Source organism: Sminthopsis crassicaudata, chromosome 1 (genome assembly GCF_048593235.1).
Source record: "Sminthopsis crassicaudata isolate SCR6 chromosome 1, ASM4859323v1, whole genome shotgun sequence".
In the NCBI taxonomy this organism is placed as follows: domain Eukaryota; kingdom Metazoa; phylum Chordata; class Mammalia; order Dasyuromorphia; family Dasyuridae; genus Sminthopsis; species Sminthopsis crassicaudata.
The window spans coordinates 100,374,911-100,398,871 of NC_133617.1; the positions used below are offsets into that span (position 1 = coordinate 100,374,911).

Consider the following 23,961-nt stretch of genomic DNA (forward strand, 5'->3'; position numbering starts at 1 on the left):
AGTCTTTTTGTGAGATAACTAACAACTCTGTTATGAGTCAGACCCCAAATCATCTTCAGTCAGCCAAATGATACTGTTTGTCTTTTATTTTAATTGCTTCTTGCTTCACTGCTTCACTTGTAGTCCTGGTCTGTTTTATATACATATTTACAGAGTTGATTGTTTTGATAGGAGGAAGAGTAAAAAAAAAATAGAAATTCATGATAGCTTAGTATAATTCTAAGAGAGTCTGGTTACCTCTATGGCATTTGTGTGTTCCCTTATGTTGTATCTACCTTAGAAACAATCTTGTATATTAGGCTTTGCTATAAAGTTTCTGAAGTCTGTCTTATGGAATATATGTAGGCATTTTAGATGATAACTTTTTTTCCCAAAAATTTATGACAATGACATTCCAGACAACAGTTGATGGATTATTTTCTGTTACCTTGAGTATGTTCTTATGAGGTCACAGAGCCTGGCACTCCGAGGTGACAAGAACCTTATAAGATGGGAGGACTCAATCTCCAGTGCCTTGCTAAGAAAATGGCAAAAGAATCTTGAGGAGGGACATTAATTCTTGCCAAGAGAAGGGAGCAAATATGGACAAAAACCTAATTTTTTAAATATCCATAGCATTCCAGTATTATTATTTGACACTGTGACATAGAATGCAGCATAAATAAAAATGAATCCCATGTAGAAAGCAATAGAGAAGTATATGGTGGTTATGTGCAGAATGCAATGAAATGCTATCAATGAGAAGTCCCAAAGAAGAATGAAGGCAAGAGATGACATCGAAACATTATAAAGAAAAGGATATGAGGTGATTATGTGATAAAGGTGAGGGATTGACAAGTGGACTGTGAATGATTCCATTGGGGTACGTTTTTTGGTCAAGAGAAAGGGAAGAAAGCCTACAATAAGTTGAGTGGACCTTCTCTGAAAAGTTTATGGGAAGATATGGATAAAGGTCACACAGGAAAAGTAGGTATAGATAGTACAATTTGTATCATTTGAGGTAACTTCCAAATACAAGCTTTGGAACACTAAGGATTAGTACAGCACAAAGATCTAGGATATACATACAATCAATTTCTGTAAGACAGAGATAGAAAATAATGGTGTGGAGCAATACTTAATGACTGCTATCTGACAGTTCAGGCATTAAGCACTTATTAAGTCTCTACAATGTGCCAGACATTGTGCTAAGTACCAATGATTCAAAGAAAGGTAAATGGCAGGCCCTTCCTTTAAGAAACTCACAATGTGTATGTTTTCAATATTTTGTAGAAAGTTTTCTACTCATCCAGATTCTATATAAATACTTGGTCATTGAAGTCTTCTAATTATAAAAGGACCTCTAGTATCTTAGCATAACTTAGGTTTAACAAGGACTCTTCTCTGGATGTCTTTTGGAGAGCTATAATCACAGCACCAGTGATTTCACTTCTCAAAATGAAAGCCTCAATCTGAAAAGACAGAATAATTTTTCTTGTCCTCAGAACCACTAGGAAAGTGTTAGTGATTGATGGGAACACAGCAAATTGCCTTTGGGGGTTCAGCTAGAGCAGGGCAATTCACATAAAGAAACATTTTCTCCACTTTATTTCAGAAAACAGTCAAAACTCTCAATAGTCATAAAGTGATTTTTTTTAAACTGTGTCCAATCACAACACTTGACTTCCAAGTAGGATCTATGTGTGCAGATAAGTAATCAGCTTGGAAATAATTACATGTCCTTCGTTTGACTCAAATCTCAATTTCCTATAAGGAAACAGCATCACAGTGCCAGTGTACAGTTTGATATCCTTATGATATGATATTTCTTATTTTGAACAATTAGCCTCAATCCTCTCCTTTTAAAATGTGCATTCTATAGGTAATGTCACTTACCTAATAAAATTAGCATTTTCCAAATATATATTTTCCATCTACTCTTTCATTTTTTAATCTTTCCATACTCTATCACTTCATACATTTCCAAAGACACATATATTTAGAGCTAGAAGCTTAGAGGTCACCTCAGAAGGTTAATTTTAGTCCAAATCATTCAGTCAATTAATAGAGAAGTCAGAAATAGATTTCAGTACCTTGTTTTGTACTTCTTTCATTCACATATTCTTCTTGGACACATTATCTTTTTGTGCTATAAAATCTTTGAGAGCAATTTTTTTTGTCTTGAAGCATCAAGGTGACACAAGTAATAAAGTACTAGGTCTGTAGTCAGGAAGACATGTTCTTAAATTCAAATCTGACCTCAAACTCTTACTGTCTGTGTGACTCACTTTATCTCAGTTTCCTTATCTGTAAAATGAGTTGAAGAAGAAAAAAATGGCAATTTACTTCAGAATCTTTGCCAAGAAACTCCAAATGAACAGTCAACATGACTAAACATCATCAACAACAAAAATCATCTTAATAATAGCAGATAGTATGTTCATAGTATATTGCTTATAGAGTGCTTTATACATATGATCTTATGATCCTTACAACAATCCTGAGGGCTAGGTACTATTCTAAGCCTCATTTTTAATATGTGAGCAAACTGAGAAAAATGGAAATTCAGTGCCTTGCCAGGGTCTTGCAGCTAGTGAGTCAGGATATGAATTTAAGTCTTCCCACACCACCACTCTATCCACTGACCACCTGGATGCTTCTTACATATGTATTTTCTCCACTACAGTACATAGTACATACCATAAAAAAGATAAGAAAAATTCAGAACTCAGAGGAACATACACATAAGTAACCCTTTCTACCATGTCCTTGTCAAGTAGTAAATTAATCTCCCCTTGAAAATCTCCAAAGATGGAGCAGAGTTATAGAATTTAGATTTGGGAATGACTTTAGCAGCTTTTTAGTCCAAACTGTATCCAAAGAAGTATCCCCCAAAGAACATTCTTTATAAATAGTTATCCAGCTTCAAGTAGAAGATCTGCATTTTGAGTTTATTTTGTGAGTCAATTAAGCTTGTGACTTTTTCAGGATCACATACTGAATAAGTGTCTGAGGTCAGATTTGAACTCAAGTTTTCCTGATTCTAGAGTCGATATTCTATTTACTGAGCTATTTAGCTATCCCTCAAGGAAAAGACCTTACCTGAATAGGTCACCATCTCTTAAGGAAGATTATTATATTTTGAGACAGCTCTTACTATAGAAAATTGTCATTTCAACCTTTGCAGTTTTGATCCATTGATCCATTGAAACTGGTTCTCTTCTCTGAGATCAAATGGAACAAGTCTAATCTTTTTTAAAGGTAGTTTTTCCTGAATCTTCTCTTCTCCATGTTAAACATTCCCAATTTCTTCAACTGATCCTCATATGAAATAGGCATAAAATCAGTCATGGTTGGTCTCCTCTGGACTCTCCAGATTGGTACCATTCCTACTAAATTGGTGTACCTTAAACAGAATTGCACACAATTCAGTCTTCATTGTTCTCTTTGGGTATGGATGGCTCTTTCCATCACAGGTCTATTGGAATCTTGGGCAAGTCTCTTAACTCTGCCTCTGTTTCCTCATATGTAAAATGAGTTAAGAAGGAAATGGCAGACCACTCCAGTACCTCTGCAAGAAAACCCCAAGTGGGATCACAAAGAGTCAGACATGACTAAAGCACCTTAGCAGCCCCAACAAACAATAGTCAAAAAGAAGGGCTTGGATTAAAGGAATAGCAATAGAAGTAGAAAGAAGGAAAGAGATCTACTGTAATTTTACTGATTATTACTCCTTTTACTTTCTGAGGCTAGATAAAGAAATTCTAATACTTTTTCCCTTTGGTGTGATACAAAGAAATACTGAAAAGTCACAAAGGGCCTAGGTTTAAATCTTATTTCTGACATTTGTTAGTTGTGGGGAAGTCACTTAGTTTCCCTTAATCTTCCTCATCTATAAAATGGGGATCATCCCGTTTAATGAGATAATTTATGTAAACTACTGTCTTAAGCTTAAGGTATATCTCAAGGTCACTTGTTATTTCCATGTGAAAGCCTTCAAATATTCAGAGAGAACCATTATCTCATAACATTGTAGGAAAAATAAAAAGTCAAACAAAAGTCTGAAGTCAGAGGACCTGAACTCAAATCCAGCTTTTATTGTTATTTAATCTTCACAGTCTCATTTTCCTCTTCTGTATTATGAAAAAAAAACCTAATTGATAGCTAGCTGACAGTTTTAAATTCCTGATCTGACTCCACTAAAGAGAAGCAGCTGGTGATCTTTTTTTCAGTCATTTGACTCTCTGTGACCCAATTTGGTATTTTCTCAACAAAGATACTGGAGCAGTTTGTCATTTTTTTCTCCAGTTCACTTTACGGATGAGGAAATGGAGGCACACAAGGTGAAGTGACTTGCCCAGGGTCACACAGCTAGTAAGGGTCTGAGACCATATTTGAACTTGGGGAGAGGGGTTTTCCTGACTCCATACCCAAGACTCTATGCACTATGGAGCGAACTAGCTGCTCCAGCAACTGGAATGCTGGTTAGAGTTAGAAAAACCTGAATTCAGATCTGGCCTCAGACACTTACTGGCTATCACTTACTCAATTAACCTTGTTTTCTTCAATTTCCTTAACTGCAAAAAGGAACAATAATGCCTATCTTGAAAGATTGTTGTGATCAACTAAGATAATATAAGTAAAAGTACCTAGCATGGTGCCTGTCACATAGTATATATAATATAAATGTTTATACCTCTCTCCACTCTAAGTATTCTCTTTTACAAATTAGACAGAACTTAATTGCTTTGCACTATCATTATTTGCCAAAGTTTTGAGTGTCCACACATTTCTAGTCTGTTTCCTCTAGAATTAATGTAGGATGCTTTGAGATAAGAATTTTAATTTATCATAGGTTTAGAGCTAAAAGGTAAGTTAGAGACCCTCTAGTTTAACCTGTCTCCATCCCATACTCCATTTCATTTACAGCTAAGGAAACTGATGTCAAGAAATAACAAATGGTTTGCCCAGATTTAAATACAAGCCTTTTGACTCTCAATTCATCACTTTTTATTGCATATCCAAGGTTTTCCATTCAATTAATTATTATTCCCCTTTCTGAAACTGTCTTTTCCAAGCATATCATCTATTCTGTTCTATTCATATTTCTAATTTCCCTTGTCCAGACAAGAATACAGTGAAGATCAAGGTCAAATTTCTCATTATTGCTTACTTCCACACGTTCTCCAGCTTACAGATGTTTAAGATGAGCTTCTTCCCTTTCTAATGCATGTATATATTGACTTTTCTGAACAGGTATGTTAGGTCAAGGACAAAGCATGACATTGACATGCGTATAGGCATCCATTCTGGATCAGTGCTCTGTGGAGTGTTGGGTCTCCGGAAGTGGCAGTTTGATGTTTGGTCCTGGGATGTGGACATCGCGAATAAGCTAGAATCTGGTGGAATCCCTGGGTAAGCTGTCTCATGAGCTTCACTAATGCTGTGATTTTTCTCCTTGCTTTGTAATTCAAATATTCAAATTGCATGGCCACAAATTGGAAAATTCTCTGATTTAGAGGCATACAATATGCATTTAATATAATAATTGTTGACCTGATTTAACTTGAAAGATCTGTAAGTAGAACTGGTAAGTAGATCTACAAAAATGCCTGTTAAAACCAAATACTAGAGAATATAGAAATAATGTTAAAAATCAAATTTTAAGAAATCTTCATGGTTCTTGGAGTTTGGTGCTCAACTGTCAGATTTATTTTCAGACAATTAGCTCTGTGGTTTTGAGTTTATAGAAAGGACTTCTGGAGTATTTTTTACCTTTGACAAGATCAGTAAGTCTTCAATTCCTTCCCACAAACCTAGATTCCCACCTTGCTGAGTGTTCTTCACAGTCTGTTATATCTAAATACATAAATCTCTTACCTTTTGAATCACCTGGGAATATACCATTCATTTTACCCCAAAATGGATTGGATCTAAATTTGTTTTTACATATTTAGTTCATTTGACATGTAGTATGTAAATAAAATATTTTATTTTTTGAACTAAAAGGTACCATCAGACAAGCAAATTATCTGAAAAAATTGTATCTGAATGTTATTTCATATTTCATTGGGATATGAGGGGCCATTAGATTTGTTTAAGCATTGGCTGTTGTTTCAGATACAATGCTAATTAGTCGGGAACATTCCTGCCTTCAAGAGTCTACAGTCTAATGAAATTTTAAAACTCATTCCTGGGGTGATGAGGAAAAGTCTTGAAACAATTTCTATCTATCTTTGAGAAACAATCTGGCTTTTATTATAGTTACCAGGTAAGACATACTCACCTTTCCAGTATTGAAGTCTCACTCTCGAGGAGGTATCATATATATAAGTATTTTAGGTCTATATCCAAAGTAGCTTGTGAGAACCAACTGTTAAATTTTTAGTGTGAGCATTTACATTTTGAAATAAACAAATACTATAAATCATAGCTGGATTTATTGTTTTGTTGATTGTCTAAATCAGGGATTAGCAAATTAAAGCCTAATCTATCCTTTGTCCTATTTCTAGCCTGTGAACTGAGAATGATTAAAACAAAACCAAGATACAAGTGGTTGAGAACATAATTAATAATGCAGACTAAACCTGAAAGTGTGGTTTTGTGTAGTTTTCTTTCTTTCTTTTCTTTTTTTTTTTTTTTTTTTTTTTTTTTCAGAAAGACAGTTGTTAAATATTTATTAGCAAGCTTCTTACATCAGGATTTGAGATAGGGAGATACAGCCACAATTGCTCACCAGCTGCCTTTCCACAAATAGTTCACTAAAGGAACACGCAAGAGATATCATTGTTAAAGAGTACTTGTTAAGATGTTCACCAGCTCTCTAAAGCTCTGATTAATTTCTCCTAGCTCCAGTGCTAACAAGGGAAGGAATCTGATATTTAATCTAGTTTCTGGATAATTAAAAATTGACCAGATATCCCCTTTTTTCCTCTTGTTAAAACATCTTTGTCAGCTACGTTATTCTACTTGACTACATGTAAAACTAAATGGCAGAGCTGTTGGGTATATTCCTGAGGAGACAAGATGACCTCTAGCCTGGAGATTAGATTGACCCCTTGTCCAGTCCACAAATTCTGATAGCCTAATTACAGAATCAGTACTTTTACTTGTTTTTTTTTTTTTTTTAGATGATTATCTTATCATCATCCTCTACATCAACACTCAGGTGTTGAAGATATGTAAGAACTGACCCTTTTTTATATAGCCCCTTTCCATTTACCTTGAGTTCCATTCCCTGGACCAGAGCCCATGTACTTCTTTCAAAACTCACATATCCAACATATCCACTTCCAATTATAGTCTCTGAAATGGAGTTTTCAGAGTTCCACATTTTGTTACCTCTTAGAAAAGATTATCAGGAATAGTTCATTTACAGTCATGGTTGAAAGATGGAGTATTCTGGTTAATAAAGTCTTTGGCCTTGTCAACCACAGGAATTAAGATTGTAGAGGATTAGTACTGGTTTTATGGAGGGCCTAAGAGAATATGTCTTGTCACTTTCTAGCCAAATGGACAAGGCTCATAGATGACTGTTTTTCAGAAAATTAAATTACAATGAGATCCACTACATTAAGACCATAATGAGCATAAGGTAGCATTTCAAATAATAGAAGAAAGATTTTATAAATATAACTAAAAGCCAAAAGTATTGGATTGCACCACCAAGAGAATGCTAGTCAGTGTAGAAGTGTTACTCTATTGACTAATCTTCCTTTTCTTCTTGAACAACAACTTTAAAGATTATAAAATTGGATAAAAATTGGCAATATATGAAAATATCTTAGCTTTGGGTTGTAAAATTTTCTCCTATGGAAAGAGCAGAAATTTATTTATTTATGGGTCAAAAAAGGGAGAGAAAGAAGAGGGACTGAGATAAAGAACTTGCATTTTGAAGCTCAGGAAATCAATTGTTGTGATTATCTCTCTCTCTCTCTCTCTCTCTCTCTCTCTCTCTCTCTCTCTCTCTCTCTCTCTCTCTCTGTGTGTGTGTGTGTGTGTTTGTAATATATATATTATGGGTTATGGCTGTTATTGGCTCATCCATTGCTAATAGACACTATTTTAGGAATAGTAAAATTTTTGGAATTACAACCCAGATGCATTTAAATTTGTGGAATTCTGGGACACAAAACATAAATTGTGTTTTTAATAGAGGTTTCATGCCTGCTTTCCTCCCTTTAGAAGGAAGTAAAATTCAAAGAGAATAAAAAGGGATGACATTAAGATTGACTAATACAGTCTATATTGGACTTCATTTTACATTTTATTAGTGTTCATTTACTTCTTGAAGATAACCAATATATTATTTGCATCCATGGGAACTTAAATTCCAATTCAATTCATCTCCACAAATAGCTACTAAAGGCTAATTGTATGCCAAGGACTGAGAAAACAAAGACAAAATTAAACATTTTTGTCCTCAATAGATATGCAATCCAGGAGGAGGGATGAAATATGGACTTACAAAATCTTATTAAATAGTTCATCTCTAGAGGACAGCAAAGAACAAATGAGTGACCTGAAAGATTTCAGGAAGGAAGCAAAAACTTCCTTCCTCTTGAACATGTCTTATACATCTTGACCATGTCAATACTGCCCAAATGAATCACTTAATCATATGGTGGTTTCATTTACACAGCCAATCAAAATAATTCAGGTCTTTTCTGGATCTTGAATTCTTCAAAGTATCTTGAAAACCTGTTGTGTATCTTCCAGTTGATCAATGATGAACAAAAACAACTATACCCAGAGAAGAAACACTGGGAATTGAATGTAAACTGATAGCACTACTGTCTTTCTACCCAGGTTACTTATATCTTTGGAATCCAATTCTTAACATGCAACAATAAAATTGGATTTACACACATATATTGTATCTAGGTTATACTGTAACACATGTAATATGTATGGGATTGCCTGTCATCTAGGAGAGATAGTAGAGAGAGGGAGGGGAAAATTTGGAAAAATGAATACAAGGGATAATGTTATAAAAATAATTACTCATGCATATGTATTGTCAAAAAAATTTATAATTATAAAATTAATAAAAAAGAAAACCTCAAAAAAAAAAGAAAACCTGTTGTGTATTACTTTAATGATATCCCAGATAGAAAATAAAAATTAACCACAGTGATTTGTAAGAATTAATAATTTATCTTACAGTATAAATTCATTTCTTTAGTTCTTGACTACTTAATTTCAAATGGATTCATTAAGTATTTATTTTATCACCACTATGTGCAAGGTATTATGCTAAATATAGCTAAGGAGAGAGGTGACATACAAAAAGGAATATGACACAGTCATTAACTTCTTGAAATCCTCCAGAGGAGGTGGTGGAGATAAGACAACAAGCATTCAGATCATTAGAGAATAAGTTTCGGATGTGCTGGGTCACTGGTTATAGTTTGTTTATTTAATTAATTAATGAGTTCACTTCTTCACCTCTATCTTTTGTAATTCCCAAGATTTTTCTAAGCTAAGTGCAAATACTCTTTATTATAGGACATCTTTCTTACCCCACCTTCCCCCATCCCAGATGTTTGATATATGTTTTAAATTTACTTATCCTAATAGATATCATTTAGTTTTATTTCTTCATATTTCTCCTGCCTAGAATATAGTAGGCACTTAATCAATGCTCATTGAACTAAACTTCATTGAAATGAATTCTATTGAATAACTCATTCCACCAAATTCCAATTCAGTATAGCTCCACAGAAATGTATTACTATGTACAAAGACCTAGACTGAGAATAATAAGCACAAACAGGTTTGGGCGATTTTTTTGTGGGAAGAAAAGTGGAGGAAAGAGTAAAAATTGTTCATTAATTGAAAAAATAATAAATTCATAATTAATGGCTTCTGTTTTTGATAACTAGCATCTATATAGCCACTTAAAATTTTGCAAAGAGCTTAACAAATATCATCTCACTTTATCCTCCCAACAGTCTCGGAGGTAAGTGTTATTATTGTTATTATTATTTTATAGGTGAGAAAACTGAGGCAGAGAGATTAAGTGGTTCACCCATGATCACAAAGCTACTAAATCTGAGACCAGATTTGAGTTTCCTGACTTAAGTTCAGTGCTCTCTGCACTGTGTTATCTCATTCAAATGTCATCAATAAATGGTGTTATGACAAAAGATACATAAATAAATTACAGAAAGCAGAATCCAAAAAAGTGCCAAGCCAGGCTGCTCATTCCTTCTTAAACATGCACTTTTTTTCCTCCCTATTTGAGTCTAACTCCATTAAGCATTCTAACATTGCCATTTTCTCCTTCCTGGTGAAATTCTACCTCATCTTTTAAAAAGGTCTGAATACTATTAATGAGGACATTTGAGTAAAGGGACGAGAAGACATATTTGAACTCAACTCTGACCATCTAGTAATAGAATGGGTTGCCTCTGAAGAAAATGAGGACCCTGCATTGGAGATTGTCATAAAGTACTGGAAAGTAGCAGATCATTAATAGGTTGGTAGATCATTTGCTAGCCAGGGATCTGAAGGGATCAGGACCAGATGTAGGAGGAATTCACCTAGAGTGAGTTCCCATAGAAGGAAGATGTTGTCTAGTACCTTCCTATCTAAACTAAGTAGCTGTTAATGAGATGCTAAAGTCAGTTATTTCTAGATTACTGAAAGACTGATCACCTTAATAGTGCTTTTTCTAAATTTCTATAGTCTCAAAAAAAAAAAATTCTAGATACCTCATTACTGGTTCTTCTTCCTCCTCTCACTGGTGTGAGGATCCTTAACCTTTTTTGTATCATGGATTCCTTTAGCACTCCAATGAAGCCTTTGAACTCTACTTTGCTTAGAATTTTTTTAAAGGAATAGGAATTAGATAGATATAAATAGATATTTAGATATGTAGATAGATATAAATTATATACATGTATATCTCAAAGGGAATCAAAATGATTATCAAAGCTTTTTTTCTTCTAAAGAAAATTAGTCCACATTCTCTTTCCCTCCTTTTCTTCTTCTTCTTCTTCTTCTTCTTCTTCTTCTTCTTCTTCTTCTTCTTCTTCTTCTTCTTCTTCTTCTTCTTCTTCTTCTTCTTCTTCTTCTTCTTTTTCTTCTTCTTCTTCTTCTTCTTTTTCTTCTTCTTTTTTTTCTTTTTCTTCTTCTTCTTCTTTTTCTTCTTCTTCTTTTTCTTCTTCTTCTTCTTCTTCTTCTTCTTCTTCTTCTTCTTCTTCTTCTTCTTCTCTCTCTCTCTCTCTCTCTCTCTCTCTCTCTCTCTCTCTCTCTCTCTCCTCTTTTGGCTTTATTTTCTTGAGGGTTTTTTAATTTAATTTACTTGACTTTTATGGAAATATTTGTATAATTTTATGTATGGTTTCTTAATATGGTGGGAATAAGAAAGAAGATTTAGAACTCAAAAAGTTTTTTTTAATATAAAAAAATTAGTTTAAATGAAACTGGAGAAAATACTGAATAAATAAATTAAATTGAATAAATTCCATTGAAAGGTATCATGCCAAGCTTTAAGATGCTATTATTATGATCAGGTATTGTCCCTCAGAATTTCTGATTTGGAAGCTACCTCCAAAATCTTCCTAACCTCCTTCACGTGTACCCCCTTCTCTCCTCTGATAGTGCCTTGGTGTAGGCCTTCATCACCCTATTCCTGGGTTATTGCAATGGACTGATCTCTTCCTCAAGTTTCCCTCTTCTCGGCCATTCTTCATTCATCAATCTTTCTAAAGAGCAAGTCTGACCATGTTATTCCTTTTGCAATAAATTCCAGTGATTCTCTGTTACCTCCAGGATCAAATATAAAAATTGATCTTTGCTTATAAAGTCCTATTTATAACCTGTCCATTTTCTACCTTTCTATGTCTCACAACTTGCTCCCCTTCACGTGTTCTCAAACCTAGTTTTCCACTGGCTGTTCCTCATGCTTGGAATGTGCTCCCTCCTCATCTCTACTCCTGGCTTCCCTGGCTTCCTTCAAATTCCAACTCACATTCATCTTCTAGAGGTCTTCCTTGACCCCTCTTAAAGCCTTTCTACTGAAACTATCCCTTATCTAGCCTTCAGTTATATATAGTTGCAGTGTTCTCCATTAGACTATGAGTTAGGAGGAGGGTATAGACTATAACAGGTACTTAATAAAGGTTAAATGGCTGACTTGAAAAGTCATCTAGAGCAGCCATTTTCTTAATGAATCTTCTTTAATACACAAGAGGTCATTGAACTTGTACTTGTCAATCTCTTGCAACAGATCACCTAGTATCTCATGAAGCAGCCTACTTAATATTTGGAGAGCTTTGCTCATTAGATAGCTTTCTATTATAGTGAACAAAAAATCTCTTGTACTTCACAGAAGTTGCAGAGTCTTCAAAACTACAAAGTCCACCCCATACCTGAATAATAACAGACATTTATATAGTAATTTGTTTTCAATACCCTTCACACATACCATTTAAGTTTCCTAACAACCCTGTGAGGTATTTATTAAAGATATTAAAATCTTCATTTTATAGATGAAAAGATTGAGGGTCAATGAGATTAAGTCATTTTCTCATGGTCACATAACTAATGTGTCAGAGTTATGATTTGAACCTAGGATGAATTTTAAATCTAGCTCATAGTCTTCTTCATCTTGCTGCATTTTCCTCTAAAACATATCAGACAAATGGTCACTCAGCATCTTCTTAAAGAGCTTCAGTGAGAACCCCCAAATTTCTTTGGCAATCTATTCCATTCCATAACAGAATGTCTGACACATAGTAAGCACTTAAAAATGTTTCTTTCTTTCATCTATCTTCTTATGCCTAAAATAAAATCCCTGACTTTCTACGTCAAAACCTTTTTCTTCCAAGCCTGAGGCACCACTATATCCATGATACCTTCCCTATTCACCCCAAATATAATCCTTGCTCAGATCTTTCCTAACACTCATTTTTGTACCTCAGAGGCTGTGATGTACAACTTAGAATTAAACACAATTTTATAATATGGCTAGAAAACAGTCATTCAAGAACTATTTGAATAATTTTAGTTACAAGCAACTTTGCTATATGATAAGGCATGAAATTCTAGTGCTTCTACAAATGAAGCCAAAAAGTGAGGTACAGAGCATAGAGAAGGAGAGAGGGAGAGAGACAGAGAGGAAGAGACAGAGAGAGACAGAGACAGAGAGAGAGAGAGAAGGAGGGAGAAAGGGAGAGAGAGAGAGAGAGAGACAGAGATAGAGACAGAGAGAGAAGGAGGGAGAGAGGGAGTGAAACAGAGAGACAGAGAGAGAGAGAAAGAGAGAGCGAGAGATGTATTAATATATCTACATGTGCCTGAAAATATCCTACATTCAGATTATTTCCCATTCCATTCAGAAGAATGTTGCTTAAAAATAGCCAGGATCCTTTGCTAGAAAATTTAACCTTGAAATTCTGATCCTGGAGGGGATTTCAGACATCATAGTCTTAGAGCTTATGCTTTTATAGTAGTACAATAATGAAATTGAAAGCCTAAAACTAAGTCCCTATGAAAATTAAATGGACATTGATTATAACTTCAGAAGAAAAGTCTGTAATAAATAAAGGTGAAATTATCTTTTACCATGGGAAATATAATATTGATTCAGAAGATGCAAATATTTCCCTGTGGAACTAACAGGAGATGAATAAAGTAGAGAGTCAAAAGAAAATGCCACTCTTAATGCCAAACACTGACTGGCATCCCATTTTTATTTTCTTCATTAATTTCAAAGAATGTCATACTTTTTCTAAACAAAAATGGTTCATTTTTTTTCAGGTTTCTTTCCCCATGAGAAGAATTAAAACCCTCAATACTAAATAAGAGTGTAGATCTCAGAATGTAGAATGGGGCATTATCTTCACAGAATGCCCTAAGACTTTATTAACTAATAGAACAACCAATAAATCAATACATTTTTAAAGCTCCTATACTTTCTTTTTTTATATTTTAATAGTTTTTATTTACCAGATATATGCATGGGTAATTTTACAACACTGACAATTGCCAAACCTTTTGTTCTAATTTTTCCCCTCCTTTCCCCCCACCAGATGGCAGGTTGACCAATACACGTTAAATATGTTAAAGTATAAATTAAATACATGTCCAAACAGTTGTTTTGCTGTACAAAAAGAATCAGGCTTTGAAATAGTGCACAATTAGCCTGTGAAGGAAATCCAAAATGCAGGTGGACAAAATTAGAGGAATTGGGAATTCAATGTAGTGCTCCTACATTTTCTTAAGTCTAGACAATCAAAAAACCAATAAGTCAAGTCATAATTTGCAGCATTTGCTGATTTCTAAGAAGCTTATACTATATGCTTATACTAAAATTTCCCAATTGACAGTATGAGCAGGAGGTTCTAGCAGATTTTGCATACATATTGTCCATATATGCAACAAAGAGACACTAGCAGTTGGAAGAAGGAGTAATGTGTCACATTCCAACATACTAACAAAATCCATCATTACAATTAATTGTATTTTTCTATACATTTTTAAGAAATCCTTAACCAAATTCAATTTCTAAAGATTTTTATTCCAATTATATTCTTGTAATTCACTGCTAGCTATGGATGCTTACTGGTAGAGTGTAGGATATGCCAAATCACTGACTGTGTATACTTATCAGATTCTTTATTTAAGGGCACATGTTTACTTCATTGTGATGCTCTCACATTCTGTTACAGGGATTTCATTTAATTGGCTAGCATGGAGGGCACCAGAGTAATTGCAGCAGAGATCAAAAGAGGAAGAAGCTTGGTGAGAAAGGGGAGGTAGTACCATCAATAGAATGTTCAGATCTTGTAGAAAATGTCCTTTCAGGAAATAATAAATTAAATCAACAAAGTTATCAGATGATTTCTATAAGCACAAAACATTACCAGACATTGTGGCAACACAGAAATATATAACAAGGTATGTTCCCTTGTGTATCAATTTTCTAGATGAGGAGACAAGATATAAGAGTGTAAAAGTTTAAATCATAGTAAAAACATACTCAAATAATGGTTCAACAAAGTGGTTAGATAAGTTGCACAATTATTGGCCCAGTTTATTTTACAGATAAATTCCATTCGAAGTTATGTATGGGGAAAAAATCCTATAATAGACAATCATCTAATCCTACAGAAAGATCATTTCAACTATACATCAAATTTTAGAAGCCTTCAGGTAGAAGTCACTTACATATTAATTTGGTCCTGAAATTAAATGGATTAAAGCAATACATTGAATAGAGTTGTGGTACTGGTGTCAGGAATACCTAAATTCAAATCTGCCCTCAGATTCTAGTTGTGTGATTCTATGCTAGTGATTTAATCTCTGATAGTTTCAGTTTTCTCATCTGCAAAATGGAGAGAATAATGGTACCTACCTCCCAAGGATGCTGTAAAGGCAAAATGAGCTCCTATTTGTAAACTATGCTGTAATGCTCAAAGTACCATGTAAATATTAGCTATTATTATTTCAGGAAGATTGGTATTATACATAAATGAGTACCTACATTGTACCCCATATTCAATGTAAATGATGTATTTGAGTGGGAAAGTAACAACAATGAAAATTGTGGGCAAAGAGAGCACTTATTCAGAATGTTCACTGACTACTGTTTTGTACATACAGGAGGATTCACATCTCCAAAGCCACACTGGACTGCCTCAATGGTGATTATAATGTTGAAGAGGGACATGGTAAAGAAAGAAATGAATTCTTGAGGAAACATAACATAGAGACCTATTTAATAAAACAGCCAGAGGAAAGTCTTCTGACTTTGCCTGAAGACATTGTAAAGGAGTCGGTCAGCTCCTCAGATAGGAGAAACAGTGGGGCCACATTTACAGAAGGATCCTGGAGCCCTGAACTCCCATTTGATAACATTGTGGGGAAACAGAATGTAAGTCAAACTTTCCTTAAGTCATTATCTATAAATGCATGCTTGAATGCATCTCAGTAATGAAGACTCAGAGGAAACAAATTCATCTTTACCCTTTTCTCCAACATGCTTATTACTTCAAATGATTAAAAATATGTCTTTAGGAAAGAATTAATCTTTGTATCAGTTTCAAGAAATACCAGAAGGCTTTGTGTTTTGGTATTATTAGAAGTTTGTTTTGTTATATTTTCCCCCTTCTTCATTTCTTTTTGAGCTGAATTAAAACTTTAATACTGTTTGATATGATGCCATATTTTAAATACGTAATACATGTACATATGTGTTTTGGATGTGGCAATCCTTAATTATATTAAAGGGTAGAATTAATGTTATTACATTGGCAAAGAAAAAGTCATAGTTTGGAAGAGTTTTAGGTGGTTAACATGATGAAATTCTGGAGGTTTTTTTTTTAAATTTTATTTAAAGGTCAGGAGGTAATTGTTTTGCTGTGTGTGGAAAAAAAAAACTGAGAGTGATGAGTGATGCATGAGGTTTCAGGAATAATATATATTTTCTAGCATACCCTCATTATTCTTCGCCTCTCATTTGCTTTCAAAAAATAAAAAGGAAAGTCAGAACTATGATAATGGTTCCCTGACAAGCAGTTTCTGAAATCTTGGCTAGCCAAGAGCAATCTGGAAATGATAGTTGGTAAATGAAAAGAAGAAATGAAATCAGGGTGCTTTAAAAAGACATTATTATGAGTTAAAATGAGAAAAAGAAAAACATCCTGGATTTGAACAATGTTCCTTGTCCCAGAGTTGTGAAATTTAAGATGGAAAAACACTAAAGATTGTTTCTTCTTTTCTGTATCTAAAAGACTGATAGGACACAATGAGACAAGACCAGGCTAAAACCTTTACATTTTTGTGGAAAATATTGGTGCTGATGTAATATACATTTCAAGCTTAACTTGCAGAAGCTATTGGTCAAAGTTGGCCATAATGCAATGTATATGCTCTATCAGTTTCTTGTGACATTTTTGTCTTCTCCAGAATATTTGTCCTCATATGTCCTCCTCTGTTTTCCTTAAAAGGTATTTTCTGTCCCTCCTTGAAGCTATATATGACACATTTTTATTTGGTGCTTGATTTTTTTTTTAATGAGACAATATAAATGTGATGTGTTCATGACTCACTGACAGAAATCTCTCCCAAAGTTCTTTGCAAACTGTTATGTAAAGTATGAATGTTGATTATTTAGTGAAGACAAAGTATATATTTTTGACTTAAATTATTATTTCTAAAACTATTTTTCTTAATTTTTAAGGTTTGAGACTTTTGCTTACACATACACACACGCAAAAAAATGAATTATATTATCTCAGCATTTCATTATATTTTAGCTAAACTTGTCATTAACAATGAGGAACAAAAATGGAGATAAAAGGTAGAGAATTATTTGCTTTATTCCAAAAGTTAATTTTCTTTAGGGTTGAACACACACAGTAACATACATAGCAAAACAAAATATAATTTTATACTTGATCTTGCCTTTCCAAAGCTATTTTTTTAACATAATAATTCAACTTATTTTGAAATCTCCACACTTTCAAGAAGTAACTGTCCATTTAAAAATAACAAAATTTTGAAAATTACTGGGGACATTCTGACTTTGTCATAAGATTAGGTTAATAGTCAGGAGTTCAGGTATTTCATTCATCATGACTTAGATGTGAGTTTAATAAGTTTGAACTATAACAAAAAGAAAATAAAGTATAGGATGATTTAATCTACACAATGCCAAAATCCTTACTGAATTCACTCAAAAATCCAGTCAGTCCAAAAAGCTGGAATCACATGTTTGAAATATTCAGATGATGATTTATTGGTGTTTGCTGTTGGGTTTTTTTTTTATTTTATTTTTTGTTTTTCCTCCAATCTGGATTGACCAGTTGTTTTAGACTTTTGTTGATTTGATGAAGTCTAGAATTGGGGTACCCAAATTAAATTGAGGTCTAGTGGCAGGTTTGGGGTACAGGGAGTCAAATAGAGCTTCCCTGCAACCCCTTTGGATTCAGCACAAGGAGAGGTAGTTAAATGAGATCTAGTAGCAGCACAAAAGTCCCCTGTAAAGGAATTTACAGACTGGAAAACCTAGATTGATAAAAGAGGTTTATTATGGGGTTTGGAAGTAAGGTTAAAATCTAGTTAGTAAAAGGTGAAGGTAGAGATAAGAGGACACTGGAAACAGTATTCCAGGGGGGCAGAGTCTGGTGCCAGGTATGGTGCTGGCAGGTTTAGACCCTCTGCCAAGAGAGGACTCCAGCTTGGCTCTTTTATAATGTGAGATTTGGTAGAGTCCCAAATTGGCTCCTTGCTGGGTTTCAGGGAGGGCTAGAATTTGCTTGATGGGGGTTGAGTAACCTGAGGAGATTATTAGAATGGGGGCTGGAACAGCCCAAGTTGGCTCTGATCCAGTGGGGCTGGGAGAGCCCAAATCTCCTATTGGAATTCAGAGGGCTGTTTTTGACCAGGATTTGTGAATCAATGGTCCTAGCTTCCAGAATTGATTATACATAAGCTAGGAGAGGTTGGGAATCAGAAAAGAATAAATCAATCTGAAAGGACTAGTTTCTTAAAGGGACCACAACCCGCATCAGATTCAGTTTATGTTATATAGAATAACTTAAGTAAGAATATATAGATGGATGAATAATGAGAGAAAGGCCTTTTATTAAATAAAATATACTAACTACATATAGTGGAAGAGTCATTAGTAAGCTGAGGAGTGTGAGAGTTTGCCACCAGGTTTAGTGAAGACCTGTTAGATTCTACCATTTATTGATTAATTGAAGAAATTGGATGCTTGAAAATGAGATATAGGAACGACATGATAAGTATTTGAAGGACTGCCTTTTAAAAGAGGGTTTAGACTTATTGTACCTGATATTAGAAGGAAGGAAGTTCAGTGGGTGAAAGTTTTAAAGAGCAAATTTAGGCTTGATGTTAGGGGGAAAAAAAAAACTTCCTAATGTTTAGAGAAATGCAAAAGTAAATTGAGTCTTCATTTGTTGGGAGGGAGAGAAGAGAGGGAGAAAGTGATAAAAGAAGGGGAAGAAAGAGAGGAAAGGAAGGAAACAAAAGAGAAGAGAGAAAAAGAAAATAGAAACAGTAGAGAGAAAGAGATGGAAGGAAAGAGAAAAAGAGAGGAAAGGATAGAGAGGAAGAGAGGGAAGAGAAGGGGAAGAAGGGAGGGAAAGAAAATAGAAAGAAGAGAGAAAAAGAGGGAGGGAAAGAGAGGGAGGGAGGGAGAGAGCAGGAGGAGAAAGGGAGGAAGGGAGAGGGAAGGAATGAGAGAGGGAGGGAGGGAGGAAGGGAGGGAGAGAAAGAGAGAGTATTAACTTGGTCAATGTGTTAACATTTTAAAAATTAAATTAGGGAGAGATCTTGATAGCCTCAACTCACATTTTTATTTATTTTTTTTTATTTAGAATTTTTTTTCACAGTATATATGCATGAGTAATTTTTTTTATAATATTATCCCTTGTATTCATTTTTCCAAATTATCTCCCCCTCCCTCCATTCCCTCCCCCCGATGACAGGCAATCCCATACATTTTACATGTGTTACAATAAAACCTAGATACAATATATGTGTGTAAATACCATTTTCTTGTTGCACATTAAGTATTAGATTCCGAAGGTATAAGTAACCTGGGTAGATAGACAGTAGTGCTAACAATTTACATTCACTTCCCAGTGTTCCATCTCTGGGTGTAGTTATTTCTGTCCATCATTGATCAATTGGAAGTGTCAACTCACATTTTTAAAGAAAGACTGTCTTTCAGAGACAATGGCCAATGGTCTATACATATAATTCCAGGTTCTCATCATATAAAGAATGAGAGAATCTAATTGTATTCTCACTTCTCTTAGCTTTTGTCCCCCATTACAAAAAAAATTGGGAATATGTGTGTGTCTGTGTGTATATATATATTCTGAGTATTTGATAGCCATCTTCAAATAGCTGAAAAGCTGTTATCTGGAAAAAAAACATTTAAACTACCACCACCCCATTTCAAATCCTGCCTGCTCCTCTTATCTCTTAAAAGTAGAGAAGTGGGAAAACAGAACAGCACAGGATAGTTTTTTTGTTTTGTTTTGTTTTGTTTTTTGTTTTTCTCTCTCTCTCTAGCTTCTTGTAAATTTTTATGATGCTACTAGCTCTTTAATCCCCACAACTTTTCAAACAACTCAAGAAAAGTTTCAAGCGTTCTCCATTCTAATGATCTCATTTCCTCCATGCAAATGGTCACAAGTTCTAACTCTTTCCTGTCCTCTAGGTTTTGCCATCAACCCAATCTCAGGCTTTTTCTCGTATTATTTCTCTTTATTGTTCTTGGTACTTTCCTGTTCTACCCAACCATTAGAGATAATACTTAAAAATAGTATTTTTACTGAAATTAGATAAACAGTCATAAGCAATTTTGAAAATCTTAACATATTAAATATTTTCCATTTTATATATATATATATATATATATATATATATATATATATATCTTTCAGGAAGTCCCAAGTATTCTTCTTAGTCACTCAAAATTGTGGAAGAAAAGTAAAGACTCATGACTGAGCACTGCATAGGCTTCATTTCTGTCACACCTAATCATGCAATATTTTTGTTCTTACTCATGACCATCATCATCATCATCATTACTATAATATTACATTTCTATATGTAATTCACTTGTAAGAGAACTCCTTTAAATACGGATTTACAAACTTAAGGAGACAACCGCATACAGACATATTAGAATGTCATGCTTATTACCTGTTTGACCTAATTATATATTTAAGGTAAATATTGTTCTACTTTAAAATCAACTAAAATGGTACATCTAATGCAAAAACAGGCTATTGTACTTTGCCCAAGAAAAGATTCATAGTCCAATAACAACAAATAGAGTATCCAAAACTTAAATAGGTGGATAGGATGATGAGGGAAATTAGAGACCATAAAATACAAAGATTATATAGTTTAAAGAAATGATGGATAGCAAATTGGGAAGAATGAAAGGAATTTGATAACCCTCCTCAAATATCTGACAATCTGATAGCAGAAAAAGCATTTGAGCTTTCTCTGCTTGCCCTACCATTCAAAACTAGAAAATATATAGAAAGCGTAGAAACAAAGTTAAGATTGATTAAAGAAATAATTTTCCTAATAAAAAGAGCTTCACCAAAGTAGAATAAGTCATGGCCCTATTGGGGTAATGATTTATTTAATTCTCTCAACATTAGGGCAAGTAGGTGGCTTAGTGGATAAACCACTGGACCTAGAATCAAGACCTGAATTCAGATCCGGCCTCAAATGCTTTCAAACTTTGTGGAACTAGGCAAATCACTTCATCTCTGTTTGCTTCTATTTTTTCAAGTTATCAGATGGCACTAATTGTAGTGTCTATCTCTCAGGTTTATTTTGAGGATTAAAAGATGTAATAAAGCCCCTGAAACATAATGAACACTAGATAGAAATACTTATTCCTCCCTTCTTTCTCTTACAAAGGTTGGATAATCACTTCTCAGAAAAGTTATAGAAGGACTTGTCATGTAGTCACAGATTGGACCAACTTGCTCAACTTTGACATCCTGTGATTATATGATTGTCATATCATTCTGGACAGGTTGAAATGCAATTGGGAAATTAAAGAACTTAATGGATTTTAGACAAAGAATTATTATGATATCAGAACTTTTCCCTGGAGGATGATGACAACTTACTAAAACAGTAGTCTTCAGTTCAATAGATCACCACTGACCAGATATTGATTTTGAAAACCACAAATTAATCTTATATATGTTTTTTATTTATTTTCTCAAATATTTCTCAATTACAGTTTAATCTGATTCTGTTAGGGGAGTTAAACTGGAGTTTGGGCTAGAGTATAATGAAAAACTTTCAAAGATATGTCACCATATCTGTGTTAAGCCTTTAGAAAATAATAAAAGTTATTATTCTTCCATATGAAAAGCTGATACCTGCAACAAGACCCAGGATTTCTTTCCTAGAAATGGCATAGTGCTTCTGTCACAGAGCTTTGTGTAAAGAGAAAAATAAATAAATTGGACTATCTTGTCTCCTTCCAGTCTCTGCTAAGGCCTGGCCTAACTTGTAATTTGGCCCAGATTGTTTTCTTCTCCATCATGTTTACAATTCAGACAAGTGCTATGGAGTATTAAAAACCCACCTGTGCCTGAGTAATATCCTAAGATTGGAAAAATTGCTTCACATACATGCGGTCTAAAGGGACCAACTGATGTAGCAAACATTAAAACAGGATAGAAGGTGAAATGGAGAAGATTAATGGATGGAGAAGAAATTTGTGAAGAGAAGAAAAGAGTAGGAGTTTAAAAGGTTCTAAAGAGAATTTTTATTCTCTCAAAGCTGTCATCATTATTTCCATGAGGAAAACAAAAAGATCTGTTAATCTCCCTTCCCATTAACTGTATCATTGACATACAGGAGGCCCATTTGGCAATTCAATGTTTCCCAAACCAATCTGAGCACACAAACTTTAGGTAAGCACTTTATAAATTTTAAAGCATTGTAGAATGTTGTTATTATCATTATCAACAACCTGCAGAATTTTAAATAAAAAAGAATAATAACAGAATAACAATTTGACCCAAGGCTATTTAAAGCTGAACACTATCAAAGTGTGAGAATTTGATTTTTATATTAATTGATTATTAATGTTGAATAGTAATGATGGCTGTGATGACAAATCTCTAAGAAGCTTTTTGAAGATTATTAAAATGTGGAGTACTATCAAAAGGAAGAATAGTCAGGACAGGGAATAATTATTTATATAGCATCTACTATAAATCAGGCCCTATGCTAAGTTCATTTTTTAAACAAATATTCTAACATTAAATCCTCACAACAATACTACAAGGTAGGTGGTAATATTATTATCCCTATCTTAAAGTTGAGGAAACTGAGGCAAACAGAGGTTAACTGACTATTCCAAAGTCACATACCTAGCAAGTATCTGAAGTAGGATTAGAATTCACTTCTTCTTGATTCTACTCCTTATACTCTACCTACTATGCTACCAGCAACTTCTTTCTCTAGTTGAGGAATTTTTGAAACAAAAATAAAGAAAATTAAGCCTATTTTAATGTTCATTAAATATCATATGTAATAAGCCTATGCATTATTTTATTTATATTATTTTGGAAGGAAAATAATAATATCAAAATTTTCTGAGTACTCTGGACTTTTGAGTCCTCTAAGTGCCAGTCTTGGAGGGACTACACATTTGAGTTGTTGTATATTGTAACAGAGAGAACTGTGGGCTGGAAATTATAAAACTTGGATTCTCATCTAAGCTGTGCTAGTAATTAACTCCCTGTGACTTCTAGCCTGTTATTTATCCTTGGTAGGCCTTATTCTTTCTCTCTAAAAAAAATCCCAAACAAATTGGTCTGTGAGTCTCTAAGTCCATGCCTCCTTCCATCAGTTCTCTGATTCTAATTTAGTGGTAGGGGAACCCCAAAAGTGATATACCATGATGATGTACAGATGCATTAAGCTCCAGTCACATTCTGCCACTCTGAATGCTGCTTCTTGATGGCTATGCAAGAACCAATATCACACACCATTTGTAATATCTAGTCTTTATCCCACTTAAGAATTGTCAGATGGGGGCAGCTAGGTGGCACAGTGGATAGAGCACCAGCCTTGAATTCAGGAGGACCTGAATTCAAATCTGGTCTCAGACACTTAACACTTCCTAGCTGTGTGACCCTGGGCAAGTCACTTAACCCTAGCCTCAGAAAAATAAATAAATAAATAAGAATTGTCAGATGACTCCGAAGATCACCTAGCAGGACAAGATACCAGACCCTGAGGTCCTTTCACAAAGTAAACTGCCCAGCCTTCAAACACTACTACCAAGAGCACACCTCTCTTGAACTGGCCATATTGTTTGGATATTAAATGTACGTTTGCCAAAAAGATTGTTTTATTGGAGAACTTACACAGGACAAGCATGCATGTGGTTGTCAGACAAAATGATACAAGAACACACTCAAGATTTCTCTTAAGATGTTAAGA

General features: G+C 34.2%; 1 protein-coding gene across 2 annotated transcripts in view; it reads left to right on the plus strand.

Annotated features, from left to right (window-relative positions):
• ADCY8 (adenylate cyclase 8) overlaps nt 1-23,961 on the plus strand; it is a 411,706-nt gene that overhangs the window by 239,444 nt on the left and 148,301 nt on the right. For both annotated transcript variants that reach the window (XM_074265464.1, XM_074265467.1), the window contains exons 6-7: nt 5,236-5,394; nt 15,592-15,862. In XM_074265464.1, coding sequence (XP_074121565.1) covers nt 5,236-5,394; nt 15,592-15,862 — 430 coding nt within the window. The remainder of the gene's footprint in view (nt 1-5,235; nt 5,395-15,591; nt 15,863-23,961) is intronic.